The following is a 22,789-nucleotide window of genomic DNA, read 5'->3' as shown; positions in this document are numbered from 1 at the left end:
CGCGTGCTCGGGCGATGCGGAGGATGGGCACACTCTTTGGTGGTGGGGTGTACTGGAGGATGGTGTGCTGGGGGGAGGGCAGCATTTGTGGCTTGAGGCCTCCACTGCCAGCAATTCTGGGCCTGAAGGCCATGTCACTCCACATGTCCCTTTCTTTACTCTATCCTGGTCAGGTAGCAGACACTCAGTGCGGAACGTGTGAGAAGGGTACAGAGAGCTCACGGGGTGGGGGGGGGGGAATACGTCTCGTGGGGCCACTTTTTTCAAGCTGCCTTCGGCATAGCAAGGGTTAACACCAAGAATCTCCATTGTGCTAAATCTAAGAGCCATTTAACCACGACTGAAACAAAACATTTCCTTAAGAAAAGGCTACATGTTAAAAAAAAAAAAAACACTAAAAATCTATATTGAGGATGTCACATGCTGAGCCAAGGACTACTTTGAGGCTCCCTTCTCCGCTCCAGCCCTGGTGGGCTTGGATGCAACTACTCAGATCCTTACTGAGCTTTCATTCTAAACAAGGACAGGTCATCCTGGCCAGGTTTTTCAACTGATGTTGTTTGTATGTGTGCTTCATGTTGAGAAACGTACGTGTGTGTGTGTGTGTGTGTGTGTGTGTGTGTGTGTGTGTGTGTGTGTGTGAGGTTTTTATCAACCAGTAAAACCAAACAGTTCAGGTACAATTTCTCATACAAGTGGTGAATGGTAGACTGTGCACATGTCAACACAGAGCTCGTGGTGGCTACTGATGAACAGACCAACAGAGGTGCTACCCAATGTTTAAAGGGAATGCGGACCTAACCAGAGACTAGGAGAACCCACCCAGTGGGGCAGGCGCGCTAGGAGGGGGGAGGACCACAGGGAGGGAGGGAGGACCACCAGCTACTGGAAGTAAAACCACTTTGGAAACCAGCTAAAACAAACTACAGTAAACAAGTCTGCCCCCTGGGGCTGGTCTTGGCCAGTGTGATGTGCACAAAGGGGCCGGTGGGCTTGGTGCTCTTGGCATGTTTCTTCCCCTTGGGAGTCCATTACCGTTCACAAAGAAATGTTAGCTATCAAATGTGTCCATTAATTTTGCCGCTGAGGGTGAAACCATCCAGTTAGCATATACACTATCATTTGCATATCTTGGGAACCCAGTGCTAGTGCCATCGGCTCTCGTGAGTGGTACAGGACTCTCTCCAGGCCAGTTCGGGTCTGACATGCCTAAAAATGAAAACAGATCATTTGTTCTGCACTGAAGAACTCAAGACTTCATGTGCAGACAGTAAGGCCTTGGCAAAACTCCCTTTGACGGTTAAACCAACTTGTGCTATCAGTGCCAATTACATTAATGGTTCTGCATCCTAGGTTTCCAAAAACACTCTTCTACTTTGGGCAATTCTCACGTGCTCCTGTAAAGGTTAATTTAGCGGACACTACCAATCGCAACCGTCTATGAGTTTCCAGTCTCAAATCTGAAATAGATCTGGTGACCCGCTTGGCTGTTCTCCTAGGACAGTGTCAAGTATCAGCAAATGGCTGCACTAGAAGTTTCTTTAAGGTAGAAGTTGTTTATCTGTCTGTCGCTCCAGCTACAATGGAGGAGGGAGGCTTCCTTTCCCACAGGGGGCACACACAGGCTGCCCTGAAGTGCTGTCAGTACTCATGGCGTGTAGCACTACACCCAAAGCCAATGAGGACCCCGTGACTCAGGAAGCATGCAGAGAGAACCTACCTTAGCTCGAAAGTGCTTGACAACTCCAAGACTTCAAAAAGGATCAATGATGAAGTTAGGAAGCGGAAAAAATTTCAAGTATTTAATCCAAGACAAAGAAGGAGTTTTGGCAAGAACCGTATTTACTGTCCATTGCAAGGCCACAGCACCACAGACTACGTTCTTTCAGAAAGCATTGGCTCAGTGTTTAGCACTGGCTTTGTAAGTGACAACATCGTAATGGGGGTGGGTGGGGGGTGGGGGGTAGGGTGCAAAGGATGTGAAGGCAGCAGCCTGGTGTCTGCCCGAGGCCCATGTGGTTTCCCCGCAGCCCCACACTGCATGGCGGTAGACAAGTAGCTAGGAGCGGGAGTATGGAAGGCTTTCGTGAGGCACACGCCAGCCTAGGAGCAGCTTGGGTGTCCCCCCCTAGCTACGTTAGCACTGCAAGCTGAGGGGATGCCAGCTTCCCTTTGCTAAATTTAATCCCTCCCCAGACCAGGTAAATTAAACTAAGTAACGAAGTCAGAAGTACTGTTGAGTTGCTTCCCAATGTCCCCTGAGAATTCTGCTATAATCTGCTTCTCCCGTGTCATCTTAAGTTGCTGGGCCGTGTGGTAATGACACTTAATGTTTCACATCCTTTTAGAAAGACATAGCTGCAAAAATGCCTGAATGTAAACTGGATGCAAAGTCAACATATTTACAAAGAAAAGGGTTCAGAATAGGCTTTGGTTTCGTTAGGATCAGAAACACTCTTAGAAAGCATTACAGAGAGCTGGGGTAGTGCAGAGGGGACAGCGTTGCTAGAATCTAGTAAATGCATGTGAAATTCTACCATAGAGTTTGTTTTCAATCCATGTGGAAGGGAGGGAGCGCGGGAGGGGAGCACTGTTACAGTCCACCAGGGGCGTCTCCTCCTCTGAGAGGCCATCGTCATAAAGCAGTGAGTCCGAAGGGGTGGATGCAGCCAGGTCCAGGTAGTCCTGCAACAGAGAGAGCGAGAGAGAGAGATGGCCAGTCACCTTGGACCCTGTGCCATTCCTAAACACACTCAGGGCCCCTTGATGTTCACGGGGCAGAGCATCTGGCTGGACCCTGCCCTGTACTAGCTATCTCTTGGCCTCTCCGTTAAGACCACAACCCTCCGTCAGGGAGGATGGCACTGAGGTACACCACTGGGGCTCCTGACTCCAACCAAGAGCAGGGGGCTAGGGAAGCGGCTTCTTTGTATGATCCTGGGCCTGAATGCGCTTGCTGCGGTCACACTACGCTTGCAGAAGCGCAGTGTGCCAAGTGGTAGAGTCAACCCAATGGGTGCAGCAGGACCTCTGCTGTCTGGGAGGATTACGCCAGGGCAGATACTCCCATGCACAGCAGACGTCAGGTGCCTGCTGCTGCACCGCTTAACTATGTAGCCAGTTCCACTGTTATCCTGGCTGTTTTCACAACACTGCCAATTTGACATCTCTTGTTACTTCTGCCCAGGACAGGCCTGTACCACAGATCTTGAAGAATTTTCTCAAGAAACAACGAAACTGCTGATGTATTCAAGGCTGTTCCCCACTTTCTCATCTGTCAGACTCAGGGTATCAATTTTATGTTGAGGTCCTTGATCCATCTGGAGTTGAGTTTTGTGCAGGGTGATGAAGCATGGCCCTGTTTGGATTCTTCTACATGCAGCCATCCAATTTGACCAACATCATTTGTTGAAGACTTTTCCCCCAGTGTATTTCTGGTTTCCTTTTCAAAAAATCAGGAGTCGGTAGGTGTGTGGGTTTATGCTGGGCCTTCAATGGGATTCCACTGATCAACAGGTCCACTTTTGCTCCAATACCATCACTATTAACTTTGCAGTACAAGTTCAAACAGGGGATTGTGAGAACTCTAGAAGTTTTTATTGGTCAGGATTGGTGTGTGTGTGTGTGTGTATGCGTGTTTTCATATGAAGCCAAAAAAACCAGCCTTTCAAGATCTGTGAAGAACTGTGCTGTTATTTTGCTGGGGATTGCACTGGATCTGTAGATCGCTACCACTATATTAATTCTACTTATCCATGAGCATGGGAGGTCTTCCCGTCTTCTGATACCTTCTTCAGATATTTTCCTTCAATGTCCTGAAGTTTTTATCATCAGTTTTTCACTTGCTTTTTTAAAGGTACCCTCAAGATATTTTACATTATTTGATGCTATTGTGAAAGGTGTTGTTTCCCTGATTTCTTTCTTAGTCAGTTTGTCATGTGTGCATAGGAGGGCTACTGATTTTTGTGGGTTAACTTTCAATCTCGCGACTTTGCTGAAAGTGTTTGTCAGCTGTAGGAGTTTCCTGGTGTGATGTTTCGGTCACTGGTGCATACGATCGTTCCACCTGCACATCCAGGTCCTTTGGCTTCTCCCTCTCCCACTTGCATCCTTCTGGTCTCCTTCAGTTGTCTTATTGCTCTAGCTAAGACTTCATGTACTATATTGAACAAATACAGAGAGAGGTGATAACGCTGTCTTGTTCCTTATTTTAGTGGAATTGCTTCAAGTTTCTCTCTACTGAAGCTGATGTTGGCTACGGGCTTGCTGTAGGCTGCCTTTACTATGTGCTGAGGTATGTCTCTCCTATGCCTGATTACTCCAGGACTTTTATCATGAAGAGGTGTTGGACCTTGTCAGAGGTCTTTTCTCCATCTAATGAGATAGATGCTCGTTTGGTTTTTGTCTTTCAGTTTGTTTATACAGTGGACTACATTTGCCCATGCTGAACCATGATTTCTGGGATGAGACCTCCTCGTCGTGGTGCACGCTCTTTTTGATGTGCTCTCGGCTTCAGCTTCCAAGTATTCTATTGAGAATTTCTGCACCTGTGCTTATAAGGGAAACCGGTCTGTAGTTCTGACTCTTTGTTGGATCTTTACATGTTTTAGGTTATCAGGGTAATTGTGGCCTCACAAAATGAATTGGGCAATGTTAATTCTGTTTCTATTTTGAATAATAATTTGAGCAGTATTAGAATCAATTCTTCTTTGAAAGTTTAGTAGAATTATCTTCTAAATAAAACCAACTGGCCCTGGGCCTTCTTTGGTTGGGAGGTTTTCAATGACTGTTTCTATTTCACTAGGGGTTACAAGTCTGTTTAAACGGTCTGATCTTGATTTAACTATAGCAGGTGGCATAACTGAGAAAAGTATCCATTTATTTTAATTTTTCCAATTTAGTGAAGTATAGGCTTTTAAAGAGTGTCATTATGATTCCTAGACTTCCTCGGTGTCTATTGTTATGTCCTCCTTTTCACCTCCAATTTTGTTAACTTAGATAGTCTCCCTCGCCCCCTTCGAGCTAATCTCTAAAATACTTCCTTAACTATCAGCACGGGCGCTAAGATAACAATTAACAAATGGGATGAACTGAGAAGCTTCTGCACAGCCAATGACACTGTCATTCAGACAGAGCAGCAGCCTACAGAACGGGAAGATTTTTTTTACAAACTACACATCTGATAAAAGGCTAATATCTAACATTTATAAATAAGCAAACCCCCTGCATATCAAGAAAACAACCCAATTAAAAATGGGTACAGATCTAAACAGGATTTTCGAAAGATGAAACTCAAATGGCTGAGAGAAATGTTCAACACCCAATAGTCAACAGGGAAATGCAAATCAAAACTTCTTTGAGATTTCATCTTGCACCTGTCAGAATGGCTAAGACCACAAATGACAGCTCATGCTGGTGAGGGTGTGGAATAAGGAGAACACCCACCCATCACTGGTGGGAGTGCAGAGTTGTACAGTCACTATAGAAACCACTGTGGCCGTTCCTTGGGAAGATGGAAACTAATCTATCTAAACATCCGTCTACACCACCCTTGGGCACACACACAAAGGATGCTTCATCCTACTACAGAGACACATGCTCAACCATGTCCATTGCTGCTCTATTCATAACAGCCAGAAATTCAGAAATTGGATACAACCCAGATGTCCCTCAACAGATGAATGGATTTTTTTAAAAAAAAGTGGCACGTTTGCATAATGAAATATTCCTCAGCCATTAAAAGAAATCAAAATCATGAAATTTGCAGGTAAATGGATTGAACTAGAAAAAAAAATCATCCTGAGTTAGGTAACCCAGATCCCAGAAAGATAAATATTGGCACATTAGTCACTTATATGTGGATGTTAGCTGTTAAGTCAATAGTAACCAAGCTAAAATCCACAGAACCACAGAGGTTAGGTATAGAGTAGAGACTCTGGGGACAGACAGATCTCTCTAGGAAGGGGAAATAAGAGTAGTTATGGATAGGCAAGGGTGGGGGCTGGACCAGGAGGATCAAATGGGGGAAACGGAGGGAAGAGTAGGGAATACAGGAGAGGAGCTGAAATGAAGGACCGCTAGAGGGGCGCCATGGAAACCACACCTATGCATCTATATGAAGGTAGTATAAGTGAAACTACCATATAATGGGGGAGATGGAGCCCCAGGTGGACATCTTTTGTCATCAACTGAAGCTTCCAGTACTGGGAATGGGTTACATCCAATCTTGTTGGCCAAAGGGGTCCCATGGGAACCCCCGAACAACCCAGGCTGTTGCCAAGGCTACAGGCTGCTCTTCGCACAGTGTCGGCAAGGCTCTGCTGCTTAAGACAACTCAAGCTGGTGCCTGCCTAGTGCTTTCTCCCCTAGATGCTAGTGCTCCTGATACCAGAAGGTGCTCTGCACACTACCAAAGGAGAAACATAAACACCAAGCCAGCTACATAGGTCTTCCATCTACAGTTGTGTTCTCCTAGCAAGGATGCTAATGTAATGGTGGCAACAAAGCTTGCAGAAATAACCAACCAATATCTGACTTAACTAAAGTGACCAAGAACCTGAGACTAGATAGCCCTGGGACCTAGGGGAAAGCCAAATACTACTCTTCTATTAAAGGAATGTAGCAATAAAATGACCCCGAGGACAGTGTGCTATAGTCATAGGTCAGTGCCTTGCTTAGCCATCATCAGAGAAGCTTCCTCCTGCAGTAGATGGGAACAGATACAGAGACCCACAGCCAGACAATATGCAAAGAGAGAGAGAGAGAGAGAGAAATCTTGGAACACTCAACCCCAAGTGGGACGTCTCCATCAAATCCTTCCCTTCAGGGTTCAGAGAATCCTGTGAAAGAGGAGGCAGAAAGAGTGTAAGAGTCAGAGGGGATGGAGGACACCAAGGAAATGGGGCCTTCTAAACAAAGAGACTGAAACACAGGATCTACACCGGTCTGCACTAGGTGGGGTCCTAGAACTGAAAGGAGAAAGGACGTTAAGTGCCCATCCCTAACCCAGAAGCTATCTCCAACTAACGAGCATTTGCAAATGAAAATTTAGTTTTTTCAAGGGAGTCTAGCTAAAGAAACAACTACCCAAGGGTAGGCTGCATGCCTAGCAGAAGATGTCCAACAGATGATGGACCCACCCACATCTTTGGAGGCTCCTTGTTGTGCCAGAATGAATACATATATAATATATATGTATAATATATTATATATATATAATGTATTTTTTTGTCTTGTGTTATGAGATTCCTGAGTGTGTGAACAAATGTATTTCTGTTTCCCGTGATTTTTCTTTGGCTATTTTCCTTTTGTTTGTTTTGTCCTACTCTGATTTATCTTATTACATTTTATTTCACTTTATTATTTTCCCTTTGATGCCTATTTGTTTTCTGACAAGAGACAGAAAGGAGGTGGGTGTGGATGAGAGGGGAGTTGGAGAGGAACGGAGGAAAGCTGGAAGGGAAAATCATAATCAGAATATATTGTATGAAAAAAACCCTATTTTTGGCCGGGCACGGTGGTGAAGGCCTTTAATCACAGCACTCAGGAGGCAGAGGCAGGTGGATCAACGTGAGTTCGAGGTCAGCCTGGTCTACCCAAAAGCAAGTCCAGGACAGCCAAGGCTACAAGGAGAAACCCTGTCTCAAAAAAACCAAATAACCAAGAAGAGACTTGATACCCTATGAGCATATACAGGGGGAAGAGGTTCCTCTCAGTCACAGTCATAGGGGAAGGAACTAAGGGGAAAATGGGAGGGAGGGAAGAATGGGAGGATACAAGGGATGGGATAACAATTGAGATGTAGTATGAATAAATTAATAAAAACATTTTTAAAAAACCAAATTAATAAATACATAAACAAAGAAATAGAAAAAAGGGAAAAACCTATATTCAATAAAAGAAAAGGAAAAAAACAAAACTACTAAGTTTATTGTTTTTAGCTTGTTATTGTGAGAATGTACGTGTATGACTGTGGTGTATGTGCACATCTGCGTGGGTGCATGACACATGAGGATGACATGCTGTTCGGCTACTCTTCACGTTGGTCCTTCAAGACAGGGTCTGCCATTGAATCTGGAGCTGGTTCTCGGCAAGTCCCAGGAATCCTCCTGTGTCTGTCCTTGGCCTTCACAGCACTAGCCACACTTGGCTTTTTACATAGGTGCTGGGCTTTGAACTTAGGTCCTTATGATTGTGCAGCCGGGGCTCTTATTGGCTAAGTCATCTCTTCAACAACAAAGCGCTACATTTTATCCCTGGGAGCCTGCACTGTGTACTCTTTTGGAATCTGAAGGAAGGGGAACTTTTAGAACTTTTATTAAAGATGAAGACAAGGCTTCTGTGGAAATAGGTGTGACTAGGGACGGCTGTTCGGTCATGTTTACCCGTCTCCCTAACATCCGGAGCAAACAGTTGCTCAATAAATATTAGGCAAAAATTATTCATCCGTCTCACCAAGGCACAGAGGCCGACTATACCCATGTGTTTTGTTTGGCTGACACCAGTGTCTACATGAGCAGTCAACTAAAACTGGGGGACAACACGAACTTCTTAAAATTCAGAAGACTCCTCTTCCTGCAGGTCACGTGTCGACGGCATGATGCCCTTGGAGGGACACTCACGTTCCTGGGTGCCAGAGCGCCAATTCCAGTCACTGTCCACCTCCAGGTACCTCGGAGCGTACGCATTTAGGACACGTGCTTCGACTCTACTTCCCAACACTCCCATTCCATTATTGCAAAGGCTTCGCTTTGGTTCTGAAATACTCTCCAGTACTTGCCTGTGAAGACCTAGTAGCTGAAGAAAGCTAGAAACCAAGATGCTTCCGCTATTGGAAGGCCCAAGAGGACTGGCTTGCGGGGAGCGATACCGTGTGCTGCCTGCCCTGGGGATAGCGTAGCCATCCCATCTGGCCTTCAGTGGGAACACAGAGAACCCCAGGGCTACCGTCCCATGGGGAGCCTTTGGTAGGGACTTTGGGACTCACTCTGCTCTGGACCATCATCTTCTCCAGATCCTTGCTGATGTCAGCAAATACTGGCCTCTTGTCTGGCTCCTGCTTCCAGCACTGCAGCATCAGGCGGTACCTGGGGGGGGGGGGGAAGAGCAGAGGCAAGTGGTGATGCCTTGGGCAGGGACGCCACACCCAAGGTGCCTCTAAAAGGCCACTGTCTCATCTCCAGGCTCTTCCCAAACCATTTGCAAGGCTGAGCTTCAGAGTTGGACCCAAGGGCTGGACACTGACACTGTGGCCCAGCCCCCTCTGGTGGCATTCTCTCCAGAGGGGTTCACTGTTCTTTCCTTAGGCCAACGTGAGTGAACAGTGTTTATTTAGACCCTGCACCCACTATGGTGGCTGAGTAGGAAGCAAAATCCTTAAAGTCTGTAGAAAGGAGGAGCTGACTGAAGACTCTCAGGGGTGGAAACAAACACAATGTCTGGTTACTATACTTTCTGATTGGATGTGAGGGAATTCCAAGCCTGGTTCTGTAATCCTAGTCAAAATCCCACCTCTCCCCACCCGCCCATACACATTCACACACATCAATGCATCAGTTTTCACCCTCCCATCCAAGGTTCAGCAAACACCATGGAAGAGGAGGCAGAACAAATGTAAGGTCTAGAGGACAGGGAGGAGCGCCATCTTCTGGTCTTGACATGGCTGTTACACTCATGAACGCATATAGCTGTAGTTACCTACACATGACCAGTAAGATTAAGATGGCCCAAATTCTGGCACATATGGGGCAGATGACCTCTAGGCCCCAGCCCTTACTGAGGGGCTACTGGCAGTGGATAGTTGCTGTGGGAGGGAGACTCATTCTCCTCAGAGAGTGTGGCCACTGAGAAGATTCCCATGTTGCAGTGGATGACTTCTATACCAGTGCATGCATGGGTATGTCTGGTCTTAGCTGGTCTTTATGGATTATCCAGAAATAAGGCATGAAGTTGGGAGGAAGACGTGTGGCAGGGATGTGGGGAGCTGGGGGATGGAAACGGGGTTAGGTATGATCGTGTTCCATTCCATACTTCGATGGGATTCTCAAGAATTTAAAAGCTTAAAAATCAAGTTTATGCTGGGTGTGGTGGCATACATCTTTAATCCCAGCACTCAGGGAGGCAGAGGCAGGCAGATTGCTGTGAGCTCAAGGCCAGCCTGGTCTACAAAGAGAGGCAAGGACAGGCAAGGCTACACAGAGAAACCCTGTCTCTGGAAGAAAGAAAAGAGAAGAGAAGAGCCAGGCATGGTGGCACACGCCTTTAATCCCAGTACCTGGGAGGCAGAGGCAGTCGGATCTCTGTGAGTTTGAGGCTAACCTGGTCTACAGAGTGAGTTCCAAGACCGTTAGGACTGTTATACAGAGAAACCCTGACTTGAAAAAAAAAAAAAAAAGAAAGAGAGAGAGAGAGAGAGAGAGAGAGAGAGAAAGAAAGGAAAACAACAAAACTAAAAAAAACAAAAACAAAAAACAAAACAAAACACCAAGCTTACGTGGTTACCATTCTTTCCTCTGTCCTGAACCTCTGCTTTCGCAGGAGCTGGGCGTGGCCAAGGAATCTGGGGGCTGTGACATAGCTGCTATGTTGGTGACTGACTGCCAGCCCCACGCTCAAGGAGGCATCTTCCCAGCCTGATGGGCCTCACCTTGCTCTCAGGTAGGCACTGGCTATGGCATGGATGTACCAGCACATCTCTATCCATCTCTGTCTCTTTAACCTGGTCTCTGGACCATCTCATTAGCTGTCTAGTGCAAAGCACAATGTCTCTGACACTGGCTGAGGCTGTGTGTCTGTCCCCCTTTTCTACCTTACTTCCTGAGCACTTGCCTTCCCACACATTTTACAGGAGGCCTTGGGTGCTTGCCAGTTCCATCAACTCTCAGAAGTTGCTAGGAAGCCCACCAGCCCTCACAGGGCCAGGGGTTGTTGATGGCCGTCTGGGCTCAGCCCCGTCACTCCCCATCACCCGGCTTATGCAGAGTTGGTGGCACAGGGCTCTTGGGAATGGGAAAAGAATGCTGAGTGTTTTGCTTCCCGTCCGGGGCCAGGGTATGAGTGCCCGGGGCTGGCTGGGCAGGTAAAGGCCACTCACATTTCCTCGCTGCAGTTGTCAGGCCTCTCCATCCTGTGGCCCGTCTTCAGAAGGTTGAAGAGTCGTTCAGGGGGAATTCCGGGGTAGGGGTTGCCTCCAAGGGTCACGATCTCCCATAGCAATACCCCAAAGGACCACCTGTGGCAAGGGAGGGAACCAGTAAGCAACTTCTTGGCCCCTGAAGCCTCTTGGTGGACCCCAGATGTCTAAGTCCATAACTAACCTCACCAGGAGCCAGCACCCAAACGGATGATGTGCAAGGATTTTCGCCTGGCTCTGCTGTACAGGCAGGTGAATAACGGAGCTGGGCAAGCGCCACCTGCCGACCTGGACCAGACCCTGGGATAATCAAGTCCTTCCTAAGCTGCTGCCATTGGAGCAATGGACACTTAAAGAGCTGACATCCTACCAACAGAACTCAGGCTGTGATGTGAAAGTTTTGCAGTCTTTTTTTTTTTTTTTTTTTTTTTTTTGGTTTTTTGGGGCAGGGTTTCTCTGTGTAGCCTTGGCTGTCCTGGACTTGCATTGTAGACCGGGCTGGCCTCGAACTCACATCGATCCACCTGTCTCTGCCTCCCAAGTGCTGGGATTAAAGGCATGCATCACCATGCCCAGCAAGTCCTCGAACTTTTATAGAAAATATTTACTAATAAGAGGACATTATGGATGGGAATAAAAATATAACTAAACATATATACCATCCAGTGATAATGTATGTATAGGCACACCACAGAAGGTATGTGAAGGGTCACCAGGAGGGAGGGACCTAGTGTGATTCAAGGCTGTTCGTCTCCTAGTATATTTTCTTTGCATTTTCCAATTCTTATAAGTCAACTTTATGTTATCAGAAAACCGCTGTTTAAAACTGTTTAAGAAAGAACTCTATCTTCATAGCTCGCTCTATTCAAGATCTGTACGTCTGCAGACTGCAGAACACTTCAGAAGCAAATATTTTGTCTTTAGCAAAGCAAGTCATGTTTTGTCATCTGTGTGCAAAACCAAGTATGAGCTCCAATCTTTTTTTTTTTTTTTTTAGGATTTATTTCTTTATTTTATGTATATATATGAGAGCTCTATCTGCATGTACACCTACAGGCCAGAAGAGGGCATCAGATCACATTACAGATGGTTTTGAGCCACCATGCGGTTGCCTGGAATTGAACTCAGGACCTCTGGAAGAGCAGACAGTGCTCTTAACCCCTGAGCCACCTCTCTAGTCCTAGTCTCCCATCTTTTAAGCACTTTGGGATACAGCAGTCCACAAACTCATATAAGGCTATTGGCAGTGGAGCGGCCCCTGTAGCCAGGTAAACATCACAGGCCACCCTGTCTGAGTCATAGTTCTTCTGGCACTCACGGAAGAGGAGTCCTACCCAGTGGAGAGGAAGGAGGTGTGGAAGAATAGGCAGGCAGTGGGCTATGGCTGCCCCACCCCTCGCCTGACTTCTACACAGTCCACTGTGGTTGGCCGACCTGCTGCCTGGGCCCAGCCATTTGCTGCATGAATGGCTGCTGACCTCTTAGCCTGGGCTCGCTGTGGAGGACTAACATTGCAGACAGGTACTTGGAACTAGCAGTTCCAAGAGAAGGGCATCATGGTCCAACCCTCCCACACCCTAGGATGGCAACTCCTGTACTTACACATCACTTTGAGTGGTATAGATGTGATCAAAAAGGGACTCGATCGCCATCCATTTGACAGGAATCCGGCCCTAGGGGTGGTGGAAGAAGGCATCAGTAACCAAGGTAGTCAGTCACGTCCTCTTAACTACAGCTCTAGAGGGAACGTGGGGTACCGTCTCTCAGGGACAGACCAGCTGTCCACATGCTTGAAGGGGCCACAGCTCCAGCCTGAACCTTTGGCTTTGTTAAGATTCTACAGGGTAATGACTCACAGACACGGAGGGCAACTTTCTATGCGCCACAGCCCTGCAAAGAAGAAACCTAAGAAATCCACTTACGGTAAAACTGCCAGGGCTCTGAGGCACTCTGGGTGGGAACAACAGTGCTCCCTCAGGGCAGAGCCAAGAACTAGCCCTGCAAGGTAACTTTCTTTCTAGTACCCCAAGAACACATCTGAGAAGCCTTGAAGGAAGAAAATGTTTGTGTACCAAAGCTGAATTTCCCTTCTCTCAGGGTTTCCCCCAGCATCTCAGAAGGAGCACCCTCTCCCCTCCCCCCACCCAGCAGCAGTGCAGGCACCTGTTCTTACAAATCCTTTCCAACAACAGAACGGACAATTTTAACAGGCATGTCCTGTTCTTTAACATCACCATTTGCCCCAGATGGCTCAACGAGGAAGTCTTCCCCCTGCCCCCCCAAGACAGCGTTTCTCTGTGTAGCCCTGGCTGTCCTGGACTTACTTTGTAGACCAGGCTGGCCTTGAACTCACAACAATCCGCCTGCCTCTGCCTCCCAAGTGCTGGGATTAAAGGCCTGTGCAACCACGCCCAGCCCGAATTTATCACTTTTAAAAGCACATATTCGCAGTCATTTCTATTTGCTTGAACACGTTTCCTTGTGCTTATGTCCTTAATGATGTATGATTGTGCTCCTGACAATACTGTCTGTGGAGCCCTGAGTCAGGCCTCCCTGAAAGATATGTATATGCACGTGTGTGTGTGTGTGTGTGTGTGTGTGTGTGTGTGTGTGTGTAGAAGGATCTGTCACACCCTCTGCCTTGTGGCACAGCAGCCCCTTCTACTTCCTTTATGCAGTTCTGAGATCTGCTATCACCACAGAAAGCACAGAACACACAAACACAGCACTCATATCCTGTGGTGACCCTTACAGCAAAGCTATGCGTGTGCTGCCTCAAATGCCTCAGCCATCAGGAGCCCCCTGAGCACTCCCATGAACTTCTTCTGCCTGTGTTGTCAGTTGGGGCCTTCAGGAGAGCAGACGCCAGGAGACAAGGCAAGGCAGTCACCATGGGAACAGGATGATGTCAGTGAGTCAGATGTCCACAATATTGCTCGGATTTGGAGGAATGTCTCAAGACCCCTCAAGTGCATCCCTGGGCTCAGTTTTACCCAGAGATCCCAGTTAGACTCCTATGTAAAGCAACAAGTCAAGGACCATCACCCATACAGGCCACTTCACCTTCCTAGGAGCAGAGGAGCAGTTACACAGCCGGGTACCATGCAACTCAGAGGAACGGTGGAGAGACTAGTTCTATGGTATGGGGAGGTCTTGCAAGGTGACTAAAACAAAAACAAAAACCAACAAAAAACCCCAAACAAACAAACAAACAACACAACACCAGGGACCTCAGGAAGATCATATACAGGAAAGCTAGTCCTAGACACCCAGCATGGGATAGATTTCTGCTTTTCCGGCCATTCTAAGGGTACCAACCCTCCCCTGTCCACATAGCTGTGAGCCCACTGCCCCTCCTGGAGGGGACTCACTACCACCCTCGTGGCCTGGTGGTACCTTGCTTTTCTTCACATACGAATCTTCTTCATAAACATCTCGGGACAGCCCAAAGTCAGAAATCTTCATCTTCCGTCCTTCAGCCACCAAGATGTTCCTGGCAGCCAAGTCCCGATGTACAAGCTGCCGAAAGAAAGCAGCAAGACCCCATCAGAAGCCATGGTAGGCAGGGGCTGAGATGGGCACCAGGGGGCATTACGGCGCCTGCGGCTCTCACCTTCATCTCAGCCAAGTACTGCATACCCCTTGAGATCTGCCAGGCGAAGGAGATGAGGTCACCCATGGTCAGTACCCGCTCATCCGGGTGGTCTAGAGAGCTGGAGTTGCGGCTGCCTCCGCTGCCCACGTAGCCAGGCCCAATCTTGCGGCTGTCGCGGAGGAACCCACGCAGGGAGCCATATTTGGCATACTCCACAATGAGAAGAAGTGGCCCTGGGGACAGAGAGAGGCATCCCTGGGCATGGGGTCAGGCCAGCCACGGTAAGGGGAAGCTGCAGGCTCTGTCACTCCACGAGCAAGTGGGAAGGTGCGGCCCTGCTTTGGGCAGCTAGCAGTCAAGGCTCTATGGATCACAAAGCTATGGAAGGCCAACTCACTCCTGGCCCACACTGACTATGTGGGCATCAGCTCCCTTTCAGGTACAGGAAAGCTTTCCCCATGGTGCCCCAGTGGGTGGACACTGCTCTCGGCCTTACTCTGTGAGCTACCATGCCGTAGACTAGGATTTTATACCCTTTTCCATCCTTGATCTGCAGAGGGAAAATCTACAATGGCAGGAAGGCCTGTGCACATCTCACACCTCAGTCTTGGCCTTAGCCTGGCTCTGCAGCAGTCCATCTCCTGGAACTTGCCTGCCCTCAACGATTCCTAGGGGGTGCAGTCAGGCCTAGAGCAAGAGAGCAAGAGAGTGCGCGCGAGAGAGCGCGAGCGAGAGAAAGAACGTGCTCGAGAGCAAGACAGACAGAGAGACAGACTTGATAATGGTCCTTCCCAGCAGGGCTGGGTTTGGGGGTCACCTGTGGGTAACAGCATACTCATTATTCTGTAGGCCCCCAGGATGCATTCATTTTCAGAGCTCCCCACAGTTGGTGCTAACAGACCTGTGCTCAGGAGGCCCAAGGAGTGCTACTAACACAAACCTCTGCGAGGTGTGCCTGCTCAGCTAGCAGACACAGACACTCCACACCAGGAGCGGAACCAGAGCCCTGCTTCCAGAAAGGAGAATTAAGCGGAGTGGGAGAAGGACAGCAAAGGGCAGACGAGGGATCCCAGCCTCGCGCTGGCAGTCGCCCGCCCAGCCACCCTGGCATCTGGCTGGCCTTACTTACCATCCTGGCTGCAGGCCCCGTACAGCTTGATGACATGTGGGTGGTTGACTTGTTTCAGGAGGTTGAACTCAGAGAGCAGGTCTCGTAATTCACTCTGGGAGGCGTTTTCTGAAACCCAGCACAGAGAGCCTGGATTTGCCTCAGCCCTTGGGCTTCCCTTGTGACCACGTTGAGTAGGGAACAGACTGCCTCACAGACATGGCCTAGATTTACATGGAGGTGCTCAGCACCCAACTGGTTAAGGCTCCTGACAGTCCTCAGTGTCAAGTCAACAATGGCTTCATGTACCCCTGGGTAAAAGCCTACAGAGCGACGTCCGTGTTAACAGGGTCACCGCTTGTACAGACGGCAGTGCATCTCTTTAGCTGCTCCGTTCAGCAGGGGAAAACCTACAGAGACTCTCTCCTTTAAAAAAAAAAGTCTTTCCAGAAGGACAGTGGTCTTGCCTATATCCCCAAACACTTGCTTAGACAGCTAGGTCTTGCAGAAAGTTGAGGACCCTACCCTGAGCCCAGGTCTTCCATTCCACTGTCTGCCTGACACCAGCGTGGAGTCCTGCGGCCTAACGCGTCTACTGTGTGCTTGGAACTTATGCTCAGTTACTGTGAGATCCTGCATGAACGCACCAGAGTGAAGGCAGCGTTAGCATTCTGCAGCACACCACACACACCAGGCCTGCGTTTTCCCAGTGAGGTAGAGGCCATACTTCCTTTGAGTGCCTAATTCCATCTGGCACACCGTGAAGGTGACCCGCTTTTACCCAAGTCATAGGAAAGCATATTCTGAGGGCAGCCGGGCTGGCTCTAGCTCTCATTAGGTACTTGAATACGAAGGTACACAAAGTGTCAGACATGTAGCCATCCTGGTTGGCTAGCTAGTGGTGACACGCTGTTGCCTCTGGTCTGCAGACTGGTGTGGGATGAAGGACGGGCATAGTTGGGAGACAGGTCTAGACAGACCAGGAGTCTGAGGGTTGAACCTTGTGTGAGGGTCTGGGGAGGTACCAGGAGCACTCTTCGCTGTAGTCCCTAACCACAGCACTAGGACGCAGCTGGGCACCAGCAGTTCTTCACTGCAGTCTGGCGGCGGCCACAGGGCCCTCAGCTCATGAGGCTGGAAACATGACCACAGTGAGGGCTACCCACCCAGGACAGCCACAGCCTCTGGCCGGAGTCACACCCCTGTATAAGAAAGGTCTGACTGCACGGTGAGAGCCAGACCAAGAGCTTGACTGGACACAGGAGCAGAGAAGACTCGGGGATCACTAGGATGGGGGGGGCCAGTTCTTACGGACAGGGTCTCTTCACTAGGACCCCAGAAGCCTCACGGATTAAGGGAATGAATGGAGCAGATGGGGTGCTGACAACTATCAGTTTAACCCTAAAGGGCTTTAAAACTTTATAAGGCCTGGGCTCTTCCCTGACACAGTGCAGAAGCGGTACCCAGAATCTTCTACCGTCACCATGCGTCTTGAGGGACACTGCTGCGCGTCCATGGGGGTGCTCGGATTGCAGCCATCACAGAACAGCATTGGGGGCTCTTAGGGGGGAGGTCTCATCAAAGGAGGGTCGCAGCCACCCACAGCCGTGGGCCCTGGAGGTACCTTTCAGCATTTTCACGGCCACCGTGGTGTACCCTGCCCGGCCTTTGAGACGGAAAGCTGTGGCCTTGACGACCTTCCCAAACTCGCCTTCTCCCAGGGTTTTCCCCAGGACCAAGTTCTTCCGCGGGAACTCCCACTTCGGATCCTCCTACATTGGAGGAGAGACGGGGGCCATTAGCAGAGCTGAGGGGAAACTTGCAAGGGGCAAAGTTGAGCAAGAAAGTAAGGTATTAAATACTAACATTTAATACCTTACTGCCCTGACAAGGACCAGCATGCAGGGAGCTGGCCATTACCCAAGCCACACCTAGCATCGCACCGCTCATCCACTGGGAATGCAAAGAGACCTTAAGTGAGGCTTGGGGGGCGGAGGGCCTAGACTCAGTTCTTGACCCCAACCCTCTGCCCCACGCGCCACTGTGCCAAACAACTCAGGACCAGTCAGGCTCAAGTTCTGAGCCTCAAGGCCAGCTGGGTCCAAAAGGGCTGCTTGTGCTGACTAGACAGCAGCCCAGACCCAAGTTTTCTCTGACCCCACCCACCCAGGGGCCCCTAAAGGGCTGAATGGGCACCCACAGCTCAGGATAACTGTCAGCCCAGAATTTCCCCACAGTGGAAACACTCAAGAGCAATCTCCCTGTGCAGCTGCCTGCAAAGAGAGGCACCTCTGCTGGGGCCTGGTGGCGCACGTCATTAATCCCAGCATTCGGGAGGCAGAGGCAGGCGGATTGCTGTGAGTTCAAGGGCAGCCTGGTGTACAAAGCGAGTCCAGGACAGCCAAGGCTACACAGGGAAACCCTGTCTCAAAAACAAAACAAAACAAAACAAAAAACAAAAAACAAAAAAAGAGAAAGGCACCTCTGACTCCTGGGGAAATGCCCACCCTGAAGCATGAGGTAGATGCCCCTCTATGGCCTGGCCTCTGCACCCCATTTTGCTACACCCTAGCTCCAGCTCTGGTTGGCAAATTGCCTTCCCAGCATCCCACTTGAGTCCCTTCCACGTATCAGGCCTAATCACTGCCATTCTGGATACATCCCCAGACTCTCAGCAGGCAGGTACAATCCTGCAAGGAGCCTACCCTGCGGTGCTGGGACCACACTGGATGCCCATTAACCCATGTGTCCTGACATTTCTGTCTGCAAGGCTCTTTCAGGCTTCCCTAACCACAAAGCTGGCCCAGTGAGCCCACATGGGCCCAGGTCAAAGGTCATCCTCTGACACATACACACATCCATGGCATGTGGGGATAGCCTCCTTGGAGCACACAACCACACATTCTAGCTGACCTGGGTGTTTTCTAAAGCTTCTGGGTGTGAAGAAAGCTTGGGCATCCCTAGTGTCACAACCCTACTGCCACACCGCTATTGTGGGCATTAGAAACATATCTGAGGCATTTACCAGAGATATGCTAAGTGCGTGAAACTGGTATAAACCTGCTCCTTTAAAATTCTAAGAAAAACCAATATCCTTACTGTTTCGCTTGCTTTGTTTCAGCCTCATCTGGCCTTGAACTTGTGATCTTCCTGCCTGATTTTCCCAAGTGCTGGTATGACAGGAATGGACCGCAGTACGTTTTCTCTCCCTCCCTCCCTCCCTCCCTCCCTCCCTCCCTCCCTCCCTCCCTCCCTCCCTCTCTCTCTCTCTCTCTCCCTCCCTTTTCTTTTTTTGGTTTTTGAAGACAAGGTTTCTCTGTGTAGCCTTGGCTGTCCTAGACTTGCTTTGTAGACCAGGCGCACAGCAATTTACCTGCCTCTGCCTCCTGAGTGCTGGGATTAAAGGCGTGCGCCACCACACCTGGCAATTCTCCATGTTTTATGTCAGGGACCTCAGGGTAAGTGGTGAGTCGTGGGCTTGCATCTGGAGCTGGTGGGTATAGCTTGAGGGTGCCAGGTTGACTCTGAGAATGGTACGTCTTTACCCTTGGGGACATTAGTATAGTCTTGCTATGCAGCCCCTTGTGCTATCTGGGTTACGGACAGCTCTGGCGGCTTACTCTAGGAGCCTGCTGTAGGTCCCAGCTGCTGCCCGGGACAGGGACCACACACTAGGAAACAGCAGTGGCACATCTAGGGGAGGGGAGGGTTGGGTGTCACTCACATAGGCCCTGGGGGAAGCAGGCCTTCTTAGCCACCTAAGGCCACCTCGCAGCCTGAAACAGAGACGGCAGAGGGCCACGGCCACTGTACTGCCACAGGTGTCCACATCCCAGCTCCTCCACGGAAACCTGTGGCTTACCCTGCTCATACCCCCTTGTCTCAGAACACTGTCCCCTAGCTGAGCCCAGAGCATCCTGGCTTCCGAATCCTGGAGGGATGAGAGCAGGATGGGGAAGAGGTGGCATCTACGTGGACATGAAGGCCAGAAGGCAGGCATGGCAAGGCCAGACAAGCCCAGGACTGGAAGGCTTCGGTGGCAGCACCCAGGGAAAGGTCCGTCCACCTGTGGAGTGGCTGGGGCTTTCCTCTGCACCCTCAGTGCCTCCTCCCTCCATGCCGGGGTACTTGCCCTGTACACTGCTGCTGCCCTGAACTCTGGACACCAGCACTTCATCATGATCCCCATACTCTCTGCCCGCCCCCATCCCCTGCCCCTGCCCCCCTCCCCCCGACCTCCAGCCATCCCACTTCTCAATAGAGATGCCTGATGAAATGCCATGGAACACTGGGCCTCTTCTACTGTTCCTACACTGGGATAAAACACGTGTGTGTGTGTGTGTGTGTGTGTGTGTGTGTGTGTGTGTGTGTGTGTGCGCGCGCGCATGCGCATGTAGGACTTGCTGCTCCCATCCCTTGGGGCTTCTGCTCACACCTCCCCCTACTATGTAGGGCCCAGCCCATTCTCCCTGGGAGCTCAAGGCCTTACACCTCATCTAAATCAGTCCCCGCCACTTCCTGGACAGGTTCCCTTCACAGTTCATCTTCCCACCGGAAGGTGACTGTCTGAGGGCAGGAATGTCCCTGCTCTTGGCCCTATGCGGCAGGAGATATAGGCAATGCCGTATTGACCACCTGGGGACACCCCGAGTAGCAAAGCAAGCCTGTGTGGCCAGGTATCCCCCACCACTGTCCACCTACCTCTTGGGGCCCCTTACCGGGATCTTGAGAGACTCCACAGAGACTTGGTTCTCCATGGAATCCAGTGAGGGCCGGCGGGTGCCCGAAGAGGAATAGCTGATTGGGAAGCCCTGGGCCGGCCTGCAGAAGGTCATTTCCGCTGAGGCGATGGGTGGCTTGTGCGCATGCTTGTGGTAGCAGAAGAACATGGTCAGCATGACAGAGATGACTAAGCAGCAGACGATCACGATCATGACCACTGTGCGGCACAGCTCATCGCACAGTGGGCCTGTGGTGGGGGCACGGGGACAGGTGTCAGCAGCCTTGCAGGTCCTGCACCGTGGCGGTCCAAGATGGCACTGACCACCAGGTACAGGTACTGCTGTGCTGCCTCTCCTAGACAACTGTTCACTCTCCTCTCAAGACAGAAACAGTGGCGCACTGTGGCCTGAGCACACTGCCTGGGTCAGATAGCAGAGGCAGTGTGCCAGCTGCATCAACTGTAGCCCTAGTCATGATTGTATGAACGGGTAACAGGCCCCGAGGGGCAGAGGAGCCTCCTGGCATCTATCTGCCTCCCCATAGTCTCTTCCCTTGGTGGATCTCACAAATGTTACTTTAAACTCTCTTGAGGGTTTGGGGAGTTCAGGGAGCCTGCCCAAGGTGTGGAGCACCCCTTTACCCTGACTATCCTCTGGCTCGCAGAAGCACTTCTTTTCGTCAGGGAAACAGTTGCAGACGCCATAGCCAGCTTTGATCCCCCGACGCTCCCCCGGTTCGTGGCCCCCAACAATGCTGCCACCTGAAACAGAAGCAGCCTATTCAGTCTCCTGGTGTGGCCTGACATATCCGAGTCCTCCGATTGTGACTCAAGCCAAGTGAAGGGCAGAAGCCTCAGCAGCACTTCCACCTGGGCAGGGGGATTAACACGATGCTTGGGTCAGCCTATTGTTACGCATTTGTTTTCTTTGGCGCTGAGGTTGAGCCCACAGCCCTCTGTAAGCTAAGCTCACGCACAGGCATGAAGCAATGCCCTAGGCCAGCATAATGTATCCAAATGGACAGATGTAGCTCCACACCAAGTACAGGCAGGGACTAGGGTTTTCCAAGCTGTCTGCTGCTACTAGCTCCCTTGCCTCTGCCCTTCCCTGTACACTGATAAAAATGCATCACCGCAGGCCTAGGGTGGGCTTACGGGGGAGACAGTCCTGGGGGCAGATGTTGACATCCCGGCTCTCCACAGCATCACAGTGGCCATCCGGGCAGGTCCTGGTACTGGGTGAGCAGGTGGAGAAGTTCCTGGTGATGCCTGTGATGGAGCACACAAGCAGGCTGTTACCCCGACACGGGCAAATTCCACCATGGTCAGTCTGATTCTGTCATGGTCCTCTGGCCAACCCTGCCTCTCTAGGGACAGGGAAATGAGGGACCACATGAGAGTGACAACTACACACACCTGAGATACCACCCGAGGAATGGTGAGACAAGGGGGTCCCCCCCTGAAGGGCTGATGTGCAGCCTCAGGACTGCAGATAGCGTTCCTTTCAGGAGGCCACTTAAAGGCAAGGATCTGTTTAAAGCTAAGCAATGGGAGCCTTCAAGGGCTAGGCACACCCGCAGGGTGGCAGTCACACCTCCTGGCTGTGACTTTCCAGAAGAAAAACTGTCCCCTGTACATCCCAGCTGGCACAGGCCCTTCCAAACCTAGAGTAAATCCAACTGAGGGGCCTGAAGAATCAAGGTGGCAAGAGCCCTGTGACCCCAATGCCCTGTCTTCTCTGCTGATACTGGTTCCGCAGGAGGGACAAGGCTCAGAAGACAAGAATTAGGGAAGCTCACTGCAGGGACCTTGTAGGAACCCTTATCAAGTGGCCACCCTCACTCCTGACAGCAGCCAGCACGGCCCCCCCTCCACCCCCCACCTTCCCAGCCTACCTTTGCCATCTCCTTGACGCCACTCGCACCTGCCGGTTGGAGAGCCTAGGCCACCACACTCCTCACACTCGGGTCGTCTCTTGTTGACTGCACAGGACTTGGGGCAGCCCACTTCTTCAGCAATGGCTGGGAGTGACAAACAAGCCAAGGTCACCAGGGGCTGCTTGTGGGCCTAGTCTCCAGACCTCCCCCCCCCCCCCCCCCCGTGGTCAAAGCGTGACAACAGTTCCCCTGCCTCTGTAGTGAGGCTCTATGGGTCCTGGGCTAACTAGAGAGAACTGTATGAACCAGAGCCAGAAGCAGATACTCATCATCCCACTGTCTGAGAAGCAGACCAAGA

The 22,789-nt window shown here is 50.4% G+C and overlaps 1 protein-coding gene across 1 annotated transcript in view; it reads right to left on the bottom strand.

Moving 5' to 3' along the window:
- Positions 1-1,788: 1,788 nt before the first annotated feature.
- Positions 1,789-22,789, bottom strand: part of RET (ret proto-oncogene) — a 42,032-nt gene continuing 21,031 nt past the window's right edge. The window contains exons 8-19 of the mRNA XM_084765443.1: positions 22,450-22,575; positions 21,710-21,823; positions 21,197-21,316; positions 20,553-20,803; positions 17,459-17,606; positions 15,856-15,963; positions 14,745-14,959; positions 14,528-14,650; positions 12,734-12,804; positions 11,093-11,230; positions 8,987-9,086; positions 1,789-2,685 (exon numbers count right to left, since the gene is read on the bottom strand). Coding sequence (XP_084621569.1) covers positions 2,506-2,685; positions 8,987-9,086; positions 11,093-11,230; positions 12,734-12,804; positions 14,528-14,650; positions 14,745-14,959; positions 15,856-15,963; positions 17,459-17,606; positions 20,553-20,803; positions 21,197-21,316; positions 21,710-21,823; positions 22,450-22,575 — 1,694 coding nt within the window. The 3' untranslated portion in view covers positions 1,789-2,505. The remainder of the gene's footprint in view (positions 2,686-8,986; positions 9,087-11,092; positions 11,231-12,733; positions 12,805-14,527; positions 14,651-14,744; positions 14,960-15,855; positions 15,964-17,458; positions 17,607-20,552; positions 20,804-21,196; positions 21,317-21,709; positions 21,824-22,449; positions 22,576-22,789) is intronic.

This window comes from Acomys minous (genome assembly GCF_964271855.1).
Source record: "Acomys minous genome assembly, chromosome: 17".
Taxonomy (NCBI): domain Eukaryota; kingdom Metazoa; phylum Chordata; class Mammalia; order Rodentia; family Muridae; genus Acomys; species Acomys minous.
Note: the sequence above shows the minus strand (reverse complement) of the source record. Positions and strands in the feature narration are given on the sequence as shown.